Genomic DNA, 23296 nt, shown 5'->3' with positions numbered 1-23296 from the left:
TCCCTTCCCCCATCCCTTCCCCTCTCCTACTCTCCCTCCTTCCCCCTCCTTCCTCCTCCTCTCCCCTCCCCTCCCCTCCCCTCCCCACCTGGTGGAATCCCACTGATCTGACCTGAGCTGAGGTCTGAGGGAAGAGGACCAGAGGCCGCACCCCTTTCGCAGGAACTCCCCCCGCCTCCCCTATCACAGCGCCTCAGCGCCTGTGCCCCGGCCGCACCTACATGCTGGACACTCACGGCTCGGGACACTCACTTGACTCTTGATTGTTTTTCCATTTGGGCCTATTGTTGTGCTCCCCTTTCCCCCTCCCTCCCTCTCCCCACACACCCCTCCTCAAACACCCCTCTTGAACACATGATTATAACTATCAATAAATAGAATATGTTTCTGATCAGTTATTCCTAGCATGTCTCCCTGAGCGTAAAGGGTACAATTGTTTTGTTGTAAATTGCACGTGGCTGTGTATTTTTACAGGAATCTACTGCTTTTACATCACTGTTACTTCTATTTGTTGTCTTTGGGTTAGGGATCTAAATGCCACCTCGCCTCCACAGGACTGATTCCAAGCCAGCGCGAGCAGCTCGTGAAACTGTGGCGCTGCTTTGTCACCGCAGCTGCTAACGTGTGTGTCGTTACAGGTGTGCTGATGGATTGATCGCACCAGAGATGGGTTGGGGCTCGGACAGCTCTCTTATTTGATTATGTTGTTTTGGGGACATAGGTAGTGTCTCTCCCTCTTCAGATAGTAGATTTAAACCAATTTGAACCAAATTTGTCCTTCTTGGTACTGCTTTGGGAGAGAGACTGTGTAACTCGGGTTGAAAGCATTCCTCCCGTGACGCTGGACATGGATGTGAAAATGGTGTCTGTTTAGAGCACATTTAAAATAGGGCATCCTTGTAATGTCATGCATACAGTTAGAGCTCTAAAAATAAACTCTGCTGGAACTGGGCTTTTCAAAGACGCAAGTTCCTGGTTCTGAAAGCTGTTGAGTTTAAGTGAAAAAGTGCCCCAAATTTCAGTGTTAGCCTAATTAATGTTGTCAGTAAGCAGTCTTTCCTGGTTACACAACTCACACTACACCTACAGTGACGGCCCCACAGAGATGCGTGTGTGTGCCAGTCATAGAGTTTCCAGTAAAGCATGCGTCGCTCCGTGTTCATTCCGAACATAACTCAAGAGTGGTATTTTCCGTGGATGTGTCAGAGCCCTTGCGTGGGGCTTCTCTCCACGTGGCTTGCCTCTGGGACTTAAATGACGTGGTTTTACTCATGCGGTGTGTGTTTCCGGAGTACTTCTTCTGTCTGTCCCTACCCTTCTCCAAAGAGCTGTATCAGAAATCCATTCATTTTCAAGATACACATTTCACACTTCCCCGTCTGTCACTGTTGAGAAAAAATAGTGGTGATTGCTAAGACAGTATGGCCTAAATATTCTCTTAAAGCACCAAAATCACATACAGATCTTATTTTAAATTTGATTGTAGTTAACTTTAAAACAAGGTATTTCCGAGTGTGTGTGGTTACTCTTTATAGGATTTCATACTGGGATGTTTAACTGCTTTCTGTCTTCTCAGGGAACCATTGGAAATGGTCACTTTAAAATTGGTGTTTGCTTCTGGGGGTTTTTTCCCCAGAACCAGCTCTTTGTCAGTAGATGAATGTGTAATGTTTGAGAAATCTCCAAAGTGAATAAGAGGAAAATCTATTAAAAAAAAAAAAAAAAAATATATATATATATATATACATGTATTACTTGTGTATGTGTGTAGACTGAGAAGCAGGAGTAAAGAGTGCTTTCGGGAAATAATCCGTAAGCTCCAGTTTTGAATTATCCTCATTCTAATAACCTGGCCTTTGTCTTAGGATGATAGATCTCAAACACTTACATCTAGTCCAAACCAGAGACTGATCTAAATAAAGCTCCTTGGGTGATTCTGTGGGTCCCCATGTTTAAAATAACAGCGTCCACATCATACTTTGACTTTGCAAAGGGAAAGGGAACAGTGCGTTCTCGTGGAAGACCAGGCCCGGGTAGGCATCGGGCCATTTGGTCAGCTCGCTGTGATCTGTGCGCACCGCCTCCCACACGGTGCGGCCCAGTCACTGCGCCCAGTAGCTACGTTGGCGGCACACCACCAACTAAACATTAGTTTTAAATGTTTACCCAGCCCCACTCCAAGCCCCCGGCAATTATTGGGCATTTGTTGCCACAACTATCGCAGTTTTGGAATCGGCAGCACCAGGGGACAGCAGTAATTTGTCAGGAAAACCACCTGAGCCTGTCGACCCGTGATGGATAGCGCAGGAATTCACACACCCCACAGGCCAAAGAAGGGCCCTTTGCTCTTCCTGGCACAACTTACATCTTGGTAGGCTTTGACGTGAAAAATGTTTCCTTCGTTTCAGTGTGTATTTTCGCCTGTTTTTGTGTTGGTGTTCTTGTTTTCTTTTTGAGAATGAGAATGTCTGGTGATTTACGTCTTTGCTCTCCTAATTCCATTTGGAGCATTGCAAATGTTGCTGTGGTCAGAAGGGGACTTAGCCGTCGGTGAGTGCTGCCTCTGGAAACTGCCCAACTTCTTTGGAGGTTTCCATGGTCTGAGTAACGGTAGTCAGCCCAACCGGACAAGCCTTTTGTCGTGAGCCCCCAGAAATCCTCTCATATTAGCAATACCGTGATAAGTTGGAGCACTCAGCTTAGTCAGGGAGGCGGCCATGTGATGTTTTCTTCCACAAGACAAAATTGTCTCAATTTCCAAAAATTCAGCAGAAAGCTCTTTTTAGTATTAAGCCCATCTTACTTGTTCAGAATTACCAATGGTCCTGGTAGTAGTTTCCAAAGCAATAACGAATTGGATTTCTTCTATGATAATGAAAGACTGGCTTTTTCTCCCCATTTAGACAGGTGACCAAGTGCCGTGCTCATGGCCACACATGCCCTGCATTCCTGGGAAGACTCTCGTCTTTCTCGGCCACTTCCCTGCTTGAGTCCCCGAGTGGCGTGGTGCACCCTGAGTAAACTCCTTCCTAGAAGCAGGTGTCCCGGAAGCCCAGAGAGAGGCACCATTTTTATTTGTCAGCTTTCTGTAACTACAGATGAATACAGTAGACAGGAACGTATACATTGGGCTCTCTATGCCAGTGCACTTTGCAGTTGCAGAAAGAAATACAGGACACTGGAACGAAAGCAGGCCTGAGGGATTCGGTTTCTCGACACTTACTAGCAGGTTATTTAATCTCACTGAGCCTTACTTACTTTCTTGGCATGTGACCATAATTCCACCTGCCTTCCTCCAGGTAATTAAAAAAATTAAATGTGTAAAATGCCTAGAAATTGTGCCAGGCACATTTATAATTACCTGAGAAATTATATGAACATTATTATTATTGTTCTTGGTCCCTCCATGGTCACATGCAAAAACTGAAGCCCAGAGACCCAAGGAGATTTGCTCCCAGACCACAGGGACAGTGGAAAGGGTGACTAGTGGCAGAGTCAAGACCTATGGCATTTTGACCAGACTTTTCAACTGCAGGCGTGATTTCATTGAGGACCATTGTAGCCAGCACCTGACATCCAACCACACCAACCTCTAAATCTTTAATTTTTTGTTACTTTAAGGATTTATTTTTTAACTTCTAATGCACACCTTCATCATCTTGTGGTGAGTGCACAGGGGCAGGGCAGGCTTGGGAGAAATCCTAGATTTGGGTTACAAGGAGCCTCTGAGGTTACTTCATTTAACCACCTGCTTGGTGGGGTTTCATATTCTGATTCTCTTTTGCACCTGAGTCATAAGCAGTTGCGCTTCTGGAATCATGTATTTCACACACATGTTAGTCATACCACATGTGAAACTGAATTTGGAGAAGGCCTGTTTACAGCAGAAAAAATGTTCTCTCCCGGTGCATTCAACAAGTACTTTCTCCAGTAGCTGCCTGTTGCTCATTGGCTCCTCTCAGAAGAGCCTAAAAGAGCCAAGACATGCACATAAATTGTTGTCATTCACAAAAGAAAGTGCAGGGGGGCTGTCAGAGGCAGAGTGTGGGGAAAGCAGAGCTCCCAAGTCAGGGGAGAGGGCGGCCTTCACAGAGGAGGCGGCCCCGAGATTAGCTCTTGACGGATGACAGGTCACCGTTGGTTGAGATTTGAAAAATGTCTTCAGGAAACCCAACCTCTTCCTGAGTGAAGGATGCTCTTCAGGTGACTAACCTGCGAAGAAACTGAGAGAGCGGTTCCAACAGGCGCCACAGGGACGTGAACATGAAGCTGTCCTTTGTTTGAAAGAAAACACCCCAGAAGGGAACCTCAGAGGCTTGAGTTGATACCAGCGATCTCCATGCTGATGTTAAGACCCGAGCCATACAGGACTATGTTTATAACCGCCGGGCAATGTATATATGAGTGTTTGATGACCTGGAGGTTAATCGGAAGCCACTGGATGATCTCAGCTCCATTCTTAATGAACTGCAGTGGGTATTACCGTCCTGACTCAGCAGTCTGTATGTAGTATTCAGAGTGGCACTTGAGTAAGCTCAGAAAAGTCACATTCCTTTCTCCCAGGGCCACACTCACACCATTTGTCTCTCAGCTGCTAGAATGTTCTTTCCAAACTATTATCGAGTGTTAGTTTAGACAGAATTTCTCTGAATGGTCTGTGTAATATTTAAAAGGGGAAAGAGCACTTAAACCTTTGATACGTTGAATTTTCAAGTTGGCCGTGTTTAAACTTTTTCTACAAGCCAGAAAGGTGAATCCATTGAAAGTTGCTACACAAAAAGAATAGTCTATTGGGTTTTTTTTAATGACTTATGTTAAGGTTTTAAAGAATCTCTTTAAAAATATTTTACCATTATGCATAAAAAGCCCTCAAATGACGGCTTAATGGAGGTGGAGGGGCTTAAAATCATAACTCATTTGGAGCAGATAAGTGTGGATTTTTACGCCTCCTATTAATTTTACTCCTAAGAGTAAACACTAGCAGCCGAAGGTTTGAAAAGTTTCCTCAAGGTGAACTATTCACATTAAGAGAAGCGTGGCCACACCACCAGAGTCCTTCCCAGATTTGGCTGCATGGCCATCACCTGTCTTGTCACCTTGTGGTTTTCCTGCAAACGTTAAGCCACCACGCCACCTAACCTCCCCTTCCCCAGACCCCGGCCCCGCAGACAAATGCCCTTGCACACGGTTGTCTCCTTCAGACGTAAGAATACCCTTGTCCTCTTCCAAGAGTGAGAAGCGTGCCTTTCGTAGAGCATTCGCACAAAACTGGCAAAACCGAGTCACCAGAAGTTTTACGTTCATGATTCTGCATGGCAGTCAGGGAGGGTGACCTGGAGCCGTAGAGGGACACTTTCAGCCAGTCTCAGCTCCCTTCCTTCCTGTCACAAGAAATCCTACAAAAAGAAGTAGGAGTCTGGTGTTTCCTGTGTAAGGGTGATACGGAGAAATTGGTGTGTCTTGAATAGTGCCTAAGTGCCGAACGTTAAATAATCAGGTGGACGGGTTTAGAAATGCTCCCTCAGCATATCAGGAAATTTAGGTCAAAGGAAAAAAATTTTTAAATAACATCCCCACGCTGCCCATTTGATTTTCACACCTTGACTTCTGGTTTTCAATACAAGGATAGCAAGTACTCTATGCCAATAGAGTCAAATCTTTTTTAAACATTAGAAGTTAATTTTGCTTGCTTTTGTAATTCCTGTTCTTATTTCAAGTTCCCCTTTCTTGCTTATATTCTTCTATATGAATCATAAACGTGGAGCACTCGACATGACTTAAAATGTGTAACTTCTTATGGAATCTATATTATTCGGAATGTTTACACAGGGTATTAAGTCATTGCTTAGCAAGAGTTCAGCCTCTCTGCCCGGGAAATCAGTTCTTTTAAGCAAACACGGAAAAGAGCAGCCCCACCCCTTTGCACAAGTGCATTATGAGGAACGACCCCCCGGGGTAGAACATGGCCCATGTGCATGGTCAGTGTATGTACCCCTGTGCTTTCTCTTCACACAGGCAAGGCAGTTTCCCGGGCATGAACCAGACTGGACTCATGGCTTCCGGCTCTCCCTACAGCCAGCCCGTCAACAACAGCTCTGGGCTCATGAACACCCAGGCACCCCCCTACAGCATGGCGCCCAATATGGTGAACAGCTCAGCAGGTAACCGAGGCGGCTCTGTGCCCCGATCGCTGCCCCCTCCCCGCCCCCCGCCCCACCTCTCCTCATAGGCCTGGACCGGTGAATGTACAGAGACAACTAGCAATGGGATCATTGGGTGAAAAGGGGGGAAATCTCAACTTTCCCGCTGCCCGGGAACTTGCTCAATCTGTGGAACTGTTGTAAGACTTGAGGATCACATCACTTTTGCTATAAATCCTTTTCCGGCACTCTGTTTTCACAACATGTGGGCGTGTTCTTACGGGTCCTGGGACTGCTTCCTAACTGTGTACACTACGTTCTTTTTATTCTTGGGTGTCATTCAAAGCATTGGAAGATCCCACAGCAGAATGGATCCTCAGTTCGGTAGTGACGGTAGTGATGGTGCTGAACACTTAAAAATTACATTTCAGAGTGATTGAAGGGCAGAACAAGGGGGTTTGAAATACTTTCTCACCTTGAAATGTATACGTGGAAATAGTTGTTCCTTAAGTGCCATTTGCAGATTGTCTCCATTGAGGAATTACCTACGATTTTCCTTAATGAGCTGTTTTAAATTTTGTGTTATGCTTGTTTCATCCCACGTTGTGAGGCCAACAACTCCATTCTCCCCGAACCCCACCCGACTGGTGCAGTTAGAGTGTTCGCCCAGTTTGTGGAAGTACCAAAAATGTCTAAACCTGGGCAGATCGTCCGTGTTCTCAGATTCCTTAGACCCTGAGCCACCTCCTCCAGCCCCAGCCACCCAGCAGTGAGCGCTACTCTTCAGCTGACGAAACGCTGTGGCCCGCGACGGCCCTGTCCCTTCCTAGCACCTGCTTGGGGGGGGACCCCCGTTTCGGGTAGCTTCTCCCCTTCGGTTAACACGGAGCCCTGTGTAGCCCGTCATGCATGTGCCGCACTGTTTTATCATGCATTCGAGAAACACTGTGGAGTTAGAGGCTTGGCTTTCTCTCCCGACCTTTTCTCACCCCCTCTGCCTTTTGCCACCTTTCTGACCTGACCGTCTTTGAAAGGCCACCCCAGGAGCTATTGTTTCTTTGTCCAGCCGAACAGACAGCTAGAGGCTGGGCTTGCATCCCGTCTGAGCTTCTGAACGGTTGGCTTCTAGGGTCTAATTTAATAGTGCCGTTCCCTGACTACGTCTCTTTAAAAGCATGTGGGAGAGGGGAAAAAAGAGAGAGAGAAACTTGTGGTGAAAATGAAGGTTTTTAAATAAACAGAATAGCCCTTCCTGATCTTGGCCATTCATCCCCGCGAGGGAGGTGTTTTTACATTGAGATGAAAGGGGAAAGCTCGTGAACAGTCTGTTAGCCAGGAGCTTCCCCCCCCCACTTCCCAGCACTGTCCCAGGTAATAGTGTATTTGGGTTATGACATTATGTGTTTTGTCTGGCTTGCTGAAATAAAATTACTTCAGAGCATTGAAACTGCACAATAAATTTTCACCTACTATTAGCAATACTCATTTTTCCCCTTTTCCTTTGGACCCCGGAGCCACAAAAATAACCAACCACAGACAGATGGCACGGTGCCCTGCCTACGAAGATTTATGTGTTCCCACGGAATAACCAATTTAGTGGAGATTCACAGAGAGAGTTTCTATTTATTATTATTATTATTATTTTATTATTATTCAGATAATTCAGAGGAAAACTGTTCAACGGAAGGCTGTTTATCCTTACACTCTTCTGTATGTGCTAGTAGTATTTTTTTTTAATCACATTGTGTATTTGGAGATATTGGATTTTTAATAATTTAAACATTTATCAAATTTTCTCCTACACATTTATGTGATGTTTTCCCCCCAGCTCTGTTAAGTCCAATGCAGCCCGTTAGAAAGTAGTCACCTAGCACATCTAGGGAATGGTGATGATTTAGCCTCTACCGTGTATCTTGTTGAGTGGCACGTCAGTCCACTCTCACTGTGTTACAATCTCTAAGAGAAACAGGAACGACAGAGGAACCCAGAATGTTACAGAGCGGCTCCTGATGGGGTTTGGTCTTCACTTTCCTAGAGTTGGGCCAGTAGAAGGCTTCGACCAGCATCACTTCCCTCTACTTGGTTTGGGCTCGTGGGTACCCGTTCCCAGTGATAACAGCAAAGCATTTCCTCCACCAAAGGACTCGCACTCTTGGAGAAAGTGAAGATGACACCCCTGGTGTCCTGGGCTGGGAGTGGGACTTGCTGAGCCTCAGCTAGCAGCTCATGCAACAGGTGTTCCAGAACCTTCTTTGCAGGGCTTGGACCGTTGGGCTGTAGACAGTGCAGAGGGCCAAAAACAGTCTCCCTATGTAGTGACAAATTGTTACAGGCTTCAGTGAACACGTAATTATTCAAATGGAGTCAGTGTGAGTACGAATGTGACAACTATTTCTTCATTTTAAAATGCAGGGGAGGGGGGGTGGTAAGCAGTGGGGGGATTTGTTCCCCCTAAAGGAGCTTTTTTTTAAAAAAAAAATTATTCACATTAAAAGATTAGAATTACATAACGCTGTGGGCAAAATTAGAGATCATGTATATAGCCTTGTGAAATACACCCTTTTATGTAACACTTGTGTTACTAGTTATATTTGCGTCTCATTTTATAATATTCACTAGTGATATACTTGTCTTCGTATAAGCCATCATCTTAAAGAAGACGTCTAAATTCCAGAAAGTGTGTCTACCATCTGTCGTTCTAAGTTTGCCTCCCTGGAAGTCACTCTGCAGAATGTAGGACATTTCCATCAGTATAACCTACAGACGGCAGATGAGCAGCCCCCCGCTGCGGTACCCAGGCCTTTCTACTGTCCGAGGGCCCCGCCAGCCCCCAGGCCTTCCTGCCAGCCTAGCACCGCCTCTACCAGATGCGGTATCCTACGGAGGTCCTGCCAGAGTGGGACATCCCAGGAAGCCCTCCCTCGGAAAAAAAAAGGCAAGCTCACTACCACAGTATCGACAGGCTCTTTCAGCGTTCTCAAAAGTCGAGAACCACCTATCACCCGGAATGCCTGTTAACACTACAGCTTCCTGCGCCCCATTCGGAACTTCTGAGGCTGGTCCAGGAGTCTGGGTTCCTCACAGACTCCGCAGGGAGTTTTCGAACGTGCGCGCTAAAGCTTACAAACCACCGCGCCAGAGGTATTTGGCCCAGCCGTCGCCCGGCCGAACTGCCACCGGCTTTGTGTGGCGTTGGCTGTGTACCAGATGCTTTGCTGTGCTGAAGTTTAAAAGAAAAACTATAAAACTATGCCCACAATATAAATCTACCAGATGGACAGGTTAGTCCTTCACTAAGGAAGTTTTGGGTCTTTCGCACCGTTGCTGGTGGTTGATTGTCTGAGTAGTTTATAAATATTGATGGGTTTTCTGTTTGCTTGCTCACCTGAAGTTAGGGATTTTTAGTGAACTGCTGTCCTCCCTCCCCACCCCCCAAAGATACAAAAGGTGTAATAAATTAGGAAAACCATCTCTCTTCGAGTGGGGAAAAATGTACCCTGGGATTATGCCAACTATGTTGGTAGTTCTGGACTTCCTACGTAACTGGGGCTTTCTTGAGCGCATCGTTCCAGCTCGCTGCAGACGTGAGCTGCTTTCCTTTGAGCGGGGCGGAGGAGCAGCCCTCCTGGCTTTGCTCGGGTTGCACGTTTCCTTGGGCTGGCTGTGACGCAGAGAGGCTGCAGATGGAAAGGATGGGGTGTGCACCCCGCCCACACTGTCCCCGCACACGGAAATGATGGGGTGTGCAGCTCGCCCACCCTGTCCCTGCCGAGGTGCGTCAGCGTAGACAGGTGTCTGAGGATTCTCTGTAGGCCTTGCTGACCAGTCAGAGAGAGGTGTTTCTCCTGAGCTTTTCTCATATCCTCTGTTCGTGTTATGTTAACGGCACTCCTTATATATTAGCCACGTGTGAAAACAGTCACGAATATCTGCAGACACATACACACAGATAGGCCCTTCAGTGTTTTGAGAAACGAGGGATAAAATATTTTGTGGATTATGGCATATTGTTTACCATGAAAAGAACAAGCCATGTGTGTGTTTCTTGTCCCATTTCCCCGTCTTCCAGGAGTGATTTTGTCGCCTTGTAGGGAGACTAAGTAAAGGAAGCTGAGAGGGTAAGAATGAATGTTTGAGTTCAGTTTTGCTCACACCATATGTGCTTTATGTTCCTTTTGAATATATTAAATCCAGGGTGGAATGGCTGCCTTAGGACCCTGACCCACACTTACTCTAAGAAATCATTCTGGCTCTTAAATTTCAGTGGCGAAGCCAGCGGCCAGCGCTCGAAATGTATTTACAGTTCTCACACAGCACTTCCGCAGTCATGGGTCCTTTACTGCTCCGTTTTATGTCTGGACTTTACATACTGGATTACTGATGTCAATAGGAGAAAGAACAGAGCCTTGATTTAACACATCCTTACAATAGCGGTGGTCTTTCTCTTCTGGGAAAGGAGGAAAAAATAGTGCTCCTGGAGTGTCATTGCCCTGGGAGGCGTATCGCTCTTTGCAGTGATTCATTGAGAATTCTGGTAAGAAGTCAAAAAGTAAGCATTTCAACAAAAGGAACAGTAAAAGCCACAGTAAGGAAAAGACCTCATGATCCATTTAGTACAATAAAATTTGCAGTGTAAGGCAGGAGTACTAAATAAAACTATTACTCTATATCCTATCTTTACGTCTCTCAACATAATAACACAGTGTAACTTTTGGACCGTTTTTATATTTGTATATCCTAAAGGCCCATTTAAAAATATGTAATAGAGAATGAAGAGATTTAGGGAATTTCAAACCAGCATAGATGCTTAAATTCATCTAAGTCTGATTTTTTAGCTTTTAAATATTTTTTAAAATATTTGTTTTTTTGAGAGAGAGAGAGCGTGCATGCACGTGCACGGGGGGAGGGGCAGAGAGAGCGAGAGAGAAAGGGAATCCCAAGCAGGCTCTGTGCTGTCAGCACTGAGCCCGACACAGGGCTTGATCCCAAAAACCAACCATGAGATCATGAGTCAAATCAAGAGTCGGACGCTTGGGGCACCTGAGTGGCTCAGTCAGCTAGGCGGTTAAGCATGACCGACTCAGGTCATGATCTCATGGCTTGTGAGTTCGAGCCCCGCATTGGGTTCTGTGCTGACAGCTCAGAGCCTGGAGCCTGCTTCAGATCCTATGTCTCCCTCTCTCTCTGTCCCTCCCCGACTCATGCTCTGTCTCCCTCTTTCTCTCTCTCCCAAAAATAAGCAAACATTAAAAAATACATTAAAAACAAAAAGAGTCGGACACTTAGCTGACTGAGCCGCTCAGGCACCCCTAAAGTCTGATTTTTAAATCCATGTTAATTATTCTCATCAATTATGATAATACACATCAGCCCACTTCTTAATGCTAAAAAAAAAAATGTTTTGTGTATGTTAACACGTTTAATGCACGAAGGAGAATATGACTATTTCCTGTCTCTCAGCAGTAACATTTAGGCATAATTTATTATCAGTACTAACACAACTATCCATGAGAACCTTTGAAGAAGAAGCGAGCCTTAACAGGACCCGTGTGCCTGGGATTCTGCCACCTTCCCGGGATCGCGTGGCTGTCGGTCCTTTGAACCCACTCCGAATAAGTAGCAAGGACACTTTCCACATGCCTCCCGCTCTTCTTGCATTCTGTTCTTCTAAAAAGAGTGTTTCTTAATGTACAGAGTTACTAATTCCTGCAGCGCTAGACCCCAGAGAGAAAACCGCAGGGAAGCAGCCCACTGCTCAGAGCAAGGCGGTCTGGGTCTGTGCAGTCTCGCTCAGCTGCTTTCCTGAGGTTTCACACATCCACAAAAATAACAGCATTTTTAGCTGATCCCGATAGATTTTTCTCTGCAGCTGCATCCCTTGAAAAAGCTTTTTGTTCCAGTTCTTAAAGTCTAAGTATTGAAAGTAATTTGGGGGGAAAAGAAAGAAAGAAAGAAAGAAAAACATCCCAATTATGATTTGTGTGTGTGGTGATGACTTCACGGGCTGCCTGGCAGCACACGGGCTCCGAGGCACAAGCCAGTGCGCCCGCGGCTCAGACGGGTGCGTCCCGGGCCGTCCGTGGGCGCCGCCTTGCTCACGGGCACGTGGCGGGGTCAGCTTTTCTGCCAGGACCTCTGGTCCCAACCTGCAGCGACGCTAACGATATTAGCAAATTAGCACCACAAAGCTTGCCAGCGAATTCGCCAGAGCCCTGCTCGCTCGCTCTCTGCTGTAATTAAAACTAATTATTTTCTAAAACATAGTAATACATGAATATGTGCAATAATCATTTTGTAGTGGGCAATCTGTAGAGCCTTTTTTAAAGCTCCTTTTTTTTTTTTTTTCTTTTTTTTTGGCACATTATGCACCATGTGCACTGCCTTGGTTGAGCCAGCACTTTCGTTTGCAGAATGCAGAATGGGTCCTGTTCATAAAACCTCAGGTTTACTTTATTTTGAAATAGGAATGTTTTCTGGCTTTCACTCATTTACGAGGCTCGTAATTCTCTCCACTTGCCCTTGTCTGTTTCCATCTCTCCTCACACATCTGTTTGTGTCGCACTCCCAGCCCAGTGTTGTGCAGATGGTTTTCACAGTGGGGTTCTGTAGGAACTCAGCTGTTATTCCCCGGACGTCTACGCGATTCCCTACTATAGCCCCGTGCTTCCTTCAAAAAGAAATCTGAACCCATATTTTTAGCTTGAAGATGTCTATTCTTGTGGGTAATAAATGTGTCCAAATCAGTTGTTCTTTGGAGAACTTTTCAATCTAAAGCCCGGATGAATGTGATAGAATTTCTGAGCCTAGAGACGAAGAGTGAGTTTTGCCAGGAAGCGTAGAGTTGACTCTTGGGCTGCTGGGCATTTGAGCTGCTGCTGAAGATTGATAAATGCACATACGGTCCCAGACGGAAAGAAAACCAGCCCCATTTCAGAATAATTAGAAATCCTTTCCTTCAAAAACTGCTTTTGACTACTGTTTTTTGAAGTCGTTTGTTAACGATTGTTTTCCATCGTTGCAGACTAGGCCACATATAATAGATAAGATTTTCAAATGAAACAGTATAAGACGTCAGGCGATTTTGCACACTGTAGACTATGTAAATTTAGGAAATTAAGAATGCGCAAAATCCTCTAGTTACCAGGTAGAAAATACCCACGTCCACTCTTTCCTTTCAGCGCCTGATGAGCAGTTTAAACACTGGCCTCCTTTCCCCTTGTCGCCTGCTCTATTAAATGATGCTGTAATCGTTTCAAGAAGATAATGTTGATATGAGTTGCCTTTCAATGGCGGGGTGTTGAATAAATAATTGCATTTGTGTTTTTTCTTTTTAAGTTAAAAAAGGACCACCAGAATGTCATGCTGTCTACATTTCAGAAACTCGTGTGCTCTGAGTTACGGTTTCTTTTTTCTTTTCTTCCTTTAAGGGAAACTCAAGTGCCGCATGCATCACTCAGTAACTTGTGTTAGCAGGAGCCCAGCCTGATGAATCACACGTATAATCCTAAACTCTTTCTCCTGTTTTCGATTAGCATCTATGGGTCTTGCAGATATGATGTCTCCTGGTGACTCCAAATTGCCCCTGCCTCTCAAAGCAGACGGTAAAGAAGAAGGCACTCCACAGCCTGAGAGCAAGTCGAAGGTATTTCCTTTCTCCTCTGCACGCGGTGTGGGGTCTGCCTCGCTGACGCTGCCATGTTGTTCTGTAGTCACGGTGCTGGCCTACACTTCCGTTGCCATTTGGTTTCTTCTCTTCTGCATGCCGCCATTTTGTGCACCACGTTTGTAGTTTTCTGTCCCCACCCCCCCTTCATGGTGTGGATCTGAAAGTTACTAGTTCTTATGGCATTTAACTCCTGGCTGTGGGGGAGGGGAGGAGGGACAAGACCCACCTGAGGGAAGTGCTTTGGGGGTGGGGAGAAGTAAGGGGCCTTGCCTGGTTTTGATACTTGCAGCCATTTTCTCTGCCTTCAGTTTATAGCTTCCTGTTTTGGCCGCCTCAGCAACAACAACATACTTAATATTTTGCTTTCCTGCCTTATTTGATAAATAAGGTGAACAGCTTTTTTTTTTTTTCCTTTCTTTCATAAGGGGTAACCCATGCTTAGCATTCCGTCTAAGTTTGAAGTAAGCATGGTGGCTTAATGGCCTTCTCCAGCATCCAGCAAACTGACCAAAGTATACTAATTAAGAATGTTGTTTTAATACCTTTCTATGTGTGTGTGTTCGTGTGTTTGTACGTGTCTTTATATATATCCATTATATATAAAAATTAGTCTGTTAAACTGGATGTGCTTTTTGTTATTTTAAATAAAGTTTGCCCTACCTTTGTCATTTTTTTTTTTTTTTTATTCCTCTACCACAGGATAGCTACAGCTCTCAGGGTATCTCTCAGCCCCCAACCCCCGGCAACCTGCCAGTCCCTTCCCCCATGTCCCCCAGCTCTGCTAGCATCTCCTCATTTCATGGAGATGAAAGCGATAGCATTAGCAGCCCAGGCTGGCCAAAGACTCCATCAAGCCCTGTAAGTGGCTCTGGTTTTTTGTGGGTTTTTTTGTTTTTATTTTTTTTGGGGTTTTTCGATAATTAAGTAATTCTACTTGAATGCTTGCTTATTTATTTGTTTTATAAGACTTTTTCTTCATAATTTATCCACGAAAGGGTGTTTATCATTTCTTTATAATTATATCAGTAACAAAATGATTAAGTTTGTGTAAATTATAGAAGTTGATTTCTGGTAATGGAACCGCTGTTATAAAGAGGCACCTCTCTATGAAGCATGTGATTGTGGTACTGGGTCCAAACTCCTTCACACAGTGACTTTGTTTAAATATCTGATCCATGGTGCACTTACAGAAGGTCTTTAAAACGAGCTACTTCTCCATTTACATGGGAACTAATAGCAGCCAAGGAGTAAATGACAAATTTGGCCTTTGGCCTAAATCTTTCATGGGCTGTTGTATCTGAAACATCTTATTTCGAAACTGCCTACCTGAAAATAGAGATACGGGCACAGGTTAAAACAATATCAGCCCTGCTTTATTTCAATCCACCTGTCACAAATTAACAGCCAAGCTGTAGAAAGATTACTGCGAGTGAATATTTGGAATGCTACTTGTAGAGAATATTATGTACCTGCATTAGAAACAGTGGAGATAGAAAAATTACATCCTGCACAAGACCTCTGACAATCTTGAAACTAAGTATTGATTTCTATATGATATACAGAAAACAAAAGTGGTAATGTCCATATACGGGAATCTTTTTAGCCTTAGTGTTCTTCTGTCCATGGAGCTTGGTCTTTATTTTCCTACTGAAGAAATTAATTCTGTGCCATTAAAAAAAAAAAAAAAGAATAAAATGGCACTGTAGTAACCTTTATTTTACATTCATATAGGGAATCAAAAGATCTGTTTAAAAAAAAAAACCTTAACATGCAATTACTTGCCAAGAAGGCTTAATTAACACGCTAATTTTTGTTAAGACGACGCATTGAAGAGTACAGCTCAGGAAAAGCGAGTTGGAGGGAAGAAGTCTCTATGTGCAGAATCTGGCAATCTAGTCAAAACCCCAAAAGGAGGCTGCTATTAATTATCCATTCACTGGTTTAAACAGATAGAGCTGAAGGTTTGAAGGGTTGGTGGTTCCAGTAAAATGTTTGTAAAATTCATGTGGAGCTCGAGCATAACCAGCATTTTCCTTTTCAGAGGAAGAAAGGGCGATGTTCGCTGTTACCTTCTCTGTAGACATGTTTCGCTTTTGCGACAACCGAAATGAAATGAAAAATGCTCTGGGGCGGGCTTGCGGAACGAGCAGGACAGGGGTGGCCCTCCCGCTTCTCCATGTCCTTGTGTTATGGCTTTGAGTCTCAGAAGGCAGCCCACGGTTCGGGGGTTTTCCCCACCATCCCCCCTGGTGTGGGGCTGTGTTTTCTCTTCATTAGAAGAGCGGTTTTGAATCGGCATACTCTCAGGTTGGCAGGTAGAACTCAGATGAAAACTTTTTAAAAACATTTGTTATGTTGGCTGAAAATCATAATCTTTAAAACCTGAAGCTAATAATCAAGAATAATAATTTGTGAAAAACCAAAGACTACTGATAGATGATATTATACGTTTAAAAATGCCACCTTGGCTCAGTCGGTTAAGCGTCCGACTTTCGCTTAGGTCATGATCTCGCGGTGCGTGGGTTCGAGCCCCGCGTCGGGCTCTGTGCTGACTGCCAGCTCAGAGCCTGGAGCCTGTTTCAGTCTGTGACTCCCTCTCTCTCTGACCCTCCCCTGCTCACGCTCTCTCTCTCTCTCTCTCTCTCTCTCCTAGAAATACATTTAAAAAAAAAAAAATTAAAAGAAAATGCCACCTCGCTGACTCCGCTTATCAAGACTGAGTGAGATATTTATGATAGTTTAACTTCCTAGTCAGGTGATCTCCGTCCAGTGAGTCCCGTCGGAAAGAAACCATGACCAAAACCTCACTTTCCACTTAAGTATAAGAAAAAACCAAACTGAAGCGTTGACTTCATTTTCCGATCACAATATAATTAGGCTTAAAATTGCAGACTCCTGTTTTCTAAACATTCCCACATCCATTATCTCTTCCTGTACCATAACCGTTGTGTGCTTGAGAAAGGGCAAGCACATGTTCAGCTCCAGGGGTAGAGAAGGACCCGAGGGGCTGCAGTCCCAGGTAGGAAGGAGTCAGATGATGGCCCTGTATGGAGAAGATGGCCCCTGTCTTGAATGCGATGCTAATTTAAGAAGGGAACCAAAAGCGATTGGAAGGAAGGACCAGAGAGTATCTCTACTGTCAAATCACTGCTGATATATATATACGTTAGGAACATTTAACTGTTCTTTCTGAGACACAACTTCAGTTTGCACTTAAAATTGCTCCTACCAGTGTCTCTAATAAATCCTGTCTAATAGAAGTCCTGAAATGGACTAAATAATAAAGATGTTCCATGCTTTGACAGTGTGCTATGGACCAACGTTGTTTTGTTGCAGAACATTCTAAAATAAAAATAAACATTTGCACATACACAGATTACCAGGCATATGGTAAAGACTGCTGAAATGTAAATCTGCCTCAGAGATTTGAGGAAAAATGTACTTATAGACTTAATTAAACTATATGCAAGGAAAACATTTGTGGCGCCATAATGTCTTGCTGTGATTTTTCAGCCATCTCCGTTCCCTTCTCTTGCATCCGTGACAGTTTCGGGCACTGGGATACAATTTTTACAACACCAGGGCAGTGTGAGGTGGCCCTAGTGACATGGAAGAGGTAACCCGTCTTCCTGCGTGGCTGGTGTATTTGCCCTAAGTCAGTGGCCAGAGTATGTGATGAAACCCACCCAAAGGTTACATCAAAGCTAGTGTCTGTGAACAAAGAAAGTACATGTTGAGCCGAATCAACAATAAAGTCAGTACTGTTATTTCCCAGCACTTAAACGTTTCTCCTGTTTGGACACCCAGAGACTAACTCTGGGTTAGTCCAACTAACTTGGCTAAGACTAACTTCACTTACTGGCTAGTAAACAGACCTGGAGGCTGGGAGTGGAGACAGTACGTGGCAGTCATGGGCACGATCCGCCCCCCCTTCAGTCTTGTCAGATTGTGTCCATGCTCACTCAGCACCCCGATCACTGAGATCCTGTTATAGGATATTGTATTCGGCCGGTAATTCTTCCTGGGATGGTGCCAGACCGCTCAGACCTTTTTCGTCCACTTGAGTACTTGTTTCTGAACAGATTATATACCCGGTCCCTCCTGGGTGCAGTCACTGTTGGTGATTCAAAATCAGCTCAAACCCTGCCTCGTGGAACATAAAGTCTAGTCAGGAGAAAGTAGGGCAGACAAATGATCCCATGCAAAACTTGCGCTTTTTATAGGCTGTGTGACCAAGGGTCGCCCCAGACAAATAAAGCAGGAGCCAGTGATTCAGATGAGGGAGCCCGTGAGCCTGGGAGTCCCCTTCCAGGTCCTAACACATCACCTAAGGCCGGACCAGGCCTACAGATGCGTTTTCCTGCATTACGGTGCCATAAAAATCCTGAAGTCTTTTTTGAAGATCTAAAGCTATGAAAAATAAAATGATCCTGTTAGAAGCCACGGTCTTCATGAAGCTTTCCTAACTTTATGAGAACAAATCGAGACCTCCAGAAGTTAATTAGATTCAAGTTCACTTAACAAAGAAGGTTAAGAAAAACTAAACTATGTGAGGCCAAAGCAAGTACACTTGTACTTATTTTAGGCTCATCTCAGGTTAGGAGATACACTCATTCCATAAATGGGAACAAAAACCCGCATTTCCCCACTGCCCAGGGCCTGACTAATGGCCCTTCCAGAACCCTCCCTCAGTCTGGCGAGGACCAGGCCAGAAACGGCCTGGATCTGTGATTCAGAATGTTGGTGTAGAGCTACTCAAAGTAATTTTAAATTGAAATGGTTGCTTTTATTTCTCTTACCTTAAATGGAATGTCAAGCTTTTACCTCTCAATTTGTTACAAATGAAATGTAAGTGAGAGGTTGGTGGGAGTTTTTTCTCTTTTGATCGATTCTAGGTGATAAAATCTCATTTTTTAAAAAAAAATAAACAGTGGGCCCATTTTGTATTGCTCCCCAAAAGGAAAAACTAAATTTTTAACTAGCATTTAGAAACTAACTACCCCCTCAGAGATGACAGAACTTCGGAAATGTGTAAAACGTGGCAGGAGAACTTCTTTCCCTAGTCAAATATTCCTGGGCATATGAATATGGAAGAGAAACTTTAAAAATGTATTATTTGAATATACAGTGCGTTCCATATTCTGAGTATATATATGGATAGATAGACATATAGATATGCGAATATGTATATATTTTAAGCTCTAAAGTAATTTTTAAGTGACTTACTCTTAAGCCTCAGTATCAATGTAAATTCTAAAAGTTCACACTTTTTTTATCCCAACACCCTAAATTTTTTATTGACATCAACGTATCACCCATTTTTTATGTATTTGATGTAAAGAATTTATGCCTCGATAATTCTGAATCCAAAGGCTTAAAATTGCGGTGGAAATAGCCTGGGGGAGGCGCCTGGTAATGAGGAGGAAGATGCCGCCCTCCAGCACTGTTCGTTTCACTCTCGGGCATCTTTTCTGAGCTCCTGCCTTTACTGGGGATCATTTACTAACAAAGTAACATCAGACTTCAATGGCAGTCTTGTTATTTGACCCCCAAAATTTCAGCAATGTGTTTAAAATGGTTAAGCTAAATATAATGGAAAAGAGTTCAGACAAACCCCCATCTAAAATGGTGACTATCCATTGCAAATGATAAGCTGGTAAAGAAACACAAGGAAATGAATTACTGCTCCAAAGAAATCTGGATTGAAAATCTAGAAGTGACTTTCTAAAACGTTACCTTCCCAGATCACATAATCCAGGAGGTGGGCTTCGGTTGTGGGCAGACAGCACATTTTGACACTTTAGTATCACATATAATTAGAAAAACAAAGATAAGAATTAGACCTTCACATGAGCACATAAACCCATGTGTATAAAAGTAAAGGTATAGATGTATCCATAGAGACGCAGGGAATATGAAATAGCACATGTATTTGTGATTAAAGCAGGGATGCCTAAGGAATCTGTTAAAATAATTCTCCAATAGCCCCCTGCGTTGGCAGAGCAGTTCAAGAGATCTCACGTAGGGAAAGCTAAGTCATCGTGAGTAAATGCCAGAACTTAGCTGGCTTGGTTCACAGAGCTCGCAAAGGAGCAGAGCCCACACCGCTGCCCCTATGATTCGTGACTTATCTTCTGTTTTCCAGCAAGTCCCATATCTGTTCTCCTCCATAAGATCTAGCATTTTAATGAAGACACACATTGTTCATTCTTGACAAGGAAAAGTAAGAGTCCATATAGTTTTTTGCACTCTGTAATATATAAAATCTTAAGTTTGCTGTGATTCTTCTATGAGCTCGCACCCTTTTATTTTTAAAAATGACAGGGGGTGGCATCCTTGGAAACCTGCCTTCTGGGATCCAACGCTTATATTAATCAAGTAAAAGAGGGTTTTGTTTCTTTGTTTTTGTTTTTTAAGTATATAAAAGGGGGAGTTTGGGCCCTTTATTTAAAGTCAAAGTAAAGTCTTAATTTAAGAAAATGTATAGTTTGTGCCTGAACTAGTAGCCTTCATTCCTAATTGTTGTGTGATAGCAGTAGTTTTGAAATTTCTTCTCTTCCTGTATTTGGTAGCTCATTGCTTTTTTCTCACCTTCTTCCCTTTCCCTCCACCCACCCATCCCCCACTTCCAAATGCTCCTTCTGGGCTCTAGAAGTCCAGCTCGTCCACCACCACTGGGGAAAAGATCACAAAGGTGTATGAGTTGGGAAATGAGCCGGAGAGAAAGCTGTGGGTCGACCGATACCTTACCTTCATGGAAGAGAGAGGCTCTCCGGTCTCGAGCCTGCCCGCAGTGGGCAAGAAGCCCTTGGACCTGTTCCGGCTCTACGTCTGCGTCAAAGAGATTGGCGGTTTGGCACAGGTGAGTGTGCGCGAGTGAGTGATGAGATGCTGTGCCCAAGCTCTCAAAGGTTTCTTTGAATGCAGACTCAAACTGTTTTGTTTTTTTTTTAAATATTTTATTTATTTTTGAGAGAGAGATAGAGACAGCATGAGCAGGGGAGGGTCAGAGAGAGAGGGAGACACAGAATCCGAAGCAGACTCTAGGCCCTGAGCTAGCTGTCAGCACAGAGCCTGATGCGGGGCTCGAACCCACGAACCGTGAGATCGTGACCTGAGCCGAAGTTGGATGCTCAACCGACTGAGCCACCCAGGCGCCCCAAGCTGGTTTTGTTTTGTTTTGTTTGTTTTGTTTTGCTTTGTTTTGTTTTTCATAACAAAAAACCAAGCCTGTGGGATGCGAGTTTGTGTGCTGCCTGGGGAGCCCTGGCACAATTTATAGTGTGACCTTGGCAGGTCACTTCTACAGGGACCTCCATTCTCATCTATAAAATGAGACGGTTGGGCTGGATTTTTCTTTAGGTTCCCTGACAGCTCTAGAAATCTGTGGAATCTGCCAAGATTTCATAGTAAATACTCCAGGAATGTTTTGAAAATGACCAAATTAATTGTCCGGATCCATTCTAAATCCAGAGCAATTTAGCAAGAAAACGAAGTCCTGTATCTCACGACACGTCCGCAGCGCCAGGGCGGTAAGGGCAGCGTTTTTTGCACAGAGCTGGGGCTGGGCTGCGGAATTTCAGAAGGTGCTCCTCTTCAGGCCGGACTCTCCGAGCCAGTGCTCCCTTAAACTCTGTGCCCTGGGGGCTACGCTTTCCTCCCCTGGTCCTGGCTCTGCGGCAGTACGGAGTCTAGCTCGTGAGTGCACGTCCTGCGGGAGAAAGCGGGAAGGGCCCCAGATAAGTGCTCACCTGGTACTGGGCACTGTGCTTTCCCTTTGGTCCAGCGTCGTCTTTCCAAACACCCATTAAATGCACGAGTCATCAGCCCCAAAGAGAAGAGGGAGCTGTGACAGAATGAAATACGATGTGTGGCCCCGGGACTGAAAGGTGGCTGTAGGCCAGGCCTGTCTAACTCTGAGACGTGTGCCCTTCCCGTCTCCCTGGAGCGCTCAGGCTGCTCATCCACTAAAATTGCATGGGGGGCTTTAAAAACCTGTCAGTACTTGGGCTCCCACCCAGATCAATGAAAGGAGCCGCCGCTCTGCGCCCAGATGGTCTAGTACGCGGCGTGGGACCCCACACCCCACCCCAGTACTGCAGGGTCGCTTAGCATCCAAGAGGGAGTCACTAATCCACAGGTACCGCCGCGGGCCCACCGTGGTCTCAGTGCCTCGCAGCTCTCGGGGAGGCAGGCCAGGCCTCGGTACCCAGCCCTCCCTGAGGCGCCGCCCCCCCCCCCCCCCCCGAGACCTGCTGGGCACACCCGCAGCAAACAGCTTGATTCAAGGCCCTGCCCGGTCAGGTGGTAAGTTGTACAGGGCAGACCGAGTGGTGGTCAGTGCAGGGAGAGCTCAAGATGCAAGACTCTCCCCTCCACCTAGACCCCCTGACCTCTCCCCTCCACACATGGACCCCCAGCCTCTCCCCTCCACACCTAGACCCCCTGGCCTCTCCCCTCTGCCCCTAACCCCGTGGCACAGATTTTTTAGAACCCTCAGGGCACTGTACAGTTGGGTTTCACCCTCAGAAGCAGAGAGATTGTCTGGACCCCTCACTTTGACTCCATTGACAGTGTGAATTAGCACGTTGGGTCTGCGGGTGAGGTTCGTTGCCGGCCTGGCTAACGAGGGCTGCTTGAGCGCAGCTGTGAGGCACGGCGGTGAGCCGCGCGGCCACGTTGCCCTTCACCCCATCTTGATTTCTAGTCTACCTGGTCGCCCTGAGCTGCGGTCAGGGTGGGTGCTCACAGCTACACGGAGGTCGGTGCGAAGCCTTGCTTTGCACGGTGGCCCAGGCAGCACCCTGCTGACCCTCCCGAAGCAGCCCACAGCCTGGCGCAAAGTGCCACACGTGGAACCAGGCACATCGCGAGCATTCTGTGGTTCGTTTATGGCGCACCACTTAGTACTAAGTAAACAGGCGTAAAGAGCTTTGTGATAAAGTTTGAATCCAAAAACTGAACATTCCGTTAACAACCAGTGCCTCCTTAACACTCACCATGCCCCTTACTTAGTACACGGCACATCTAAAGGCAAAATATCCCCCAGATATCTGCAGGTCTGCAGGCAGACGTCCAACCTTGCCTGACTCTGACCCAGATGGAAACCAAAAGCCAATGCCGAAAGTCCTTTTGTAGCATTTCGGGATTTCTCTCCCTTTTTCTCTTCACTTGGCAGCTGTGTTCTCTGCAGCCCGAGCGTGAGTGGGAACGCTGGGTAGCCCTTCACCGGGTCGCAGGTGCCCCCCATGTCGCCCACTGGTGGCTTCACAGAGCCACCCAAGCGGCTGGCTGGTGCCGGCTTTCCAGTGAGGGCCCCAGCGTAAGAGCACCCCGGTGAGAGGGGCGATGCAGGCTAGAAGACAGGGAGCTCGGCTCTTGGAAGGAAACTGTTTTTCAAATCGAAGCTCAGGGCTTAAATTGCAAAATAGTTCTGTTACTGCTTTTTAAATTCCTTTTCGGGTGCTTTTTTTTTTTTTTTTTTTTTTTT

General features: G+C 45.4%; 1 protein-coding gene across 7 annotated transcripts in view; it reads left to right on the top strand.

Moving 5' to 3' along the window:
* ARID1B (AT-rich interaction domain 1B) overlaps positions 1-23296 on the top strand; it is a 443851-nt gene that overhangs the window by 395897 nt on the left and 24658 nt on the right. For 4 of the 7 annotated variants that reach the window (XM_039234081.1, XM_039234078.1, XM_039234079.1 and 1 more), the window contains 4 exons: positions 6016-6161; positions 13673-13782; positions 14506-14664; positions 20459-20668. In XM_039234081.1, the coding sequence (XP_039090012.1) occupies positions 6016-6161; positions 13673-13782; positions 14506-14664; positions 20459-20668 (625 nt within the window). The remainder of the gene's footprint in view (positions 1-6015; positions 6162-13672; positions 13783-14505; positions 14665-20458; positions 20669-23296) is intronic. The other 3 variants (XM_039234083.1, XM_039234080.1, XM_039234077.1) reach the window with 2 other exon arrangements.

Source organism: Hyaena hyaena, unplaced genomic scaffold (genome assembly GCF_003009895.1).
Source record: "Hyaena hyaena isolate Hyena2069 unplaced genomic scaffold, ASM300989v1 scaffold_81, whole genome shotgun sequence".
NCBI lineage: Eukaryota > Metazoa > Chordata > Mammalia > Carnivora > Hyaenidae > Hyaena > Hyaena hyaena.
This window is presented reverse-complemented; position numbering and strand designations above follow the sequence as displayed.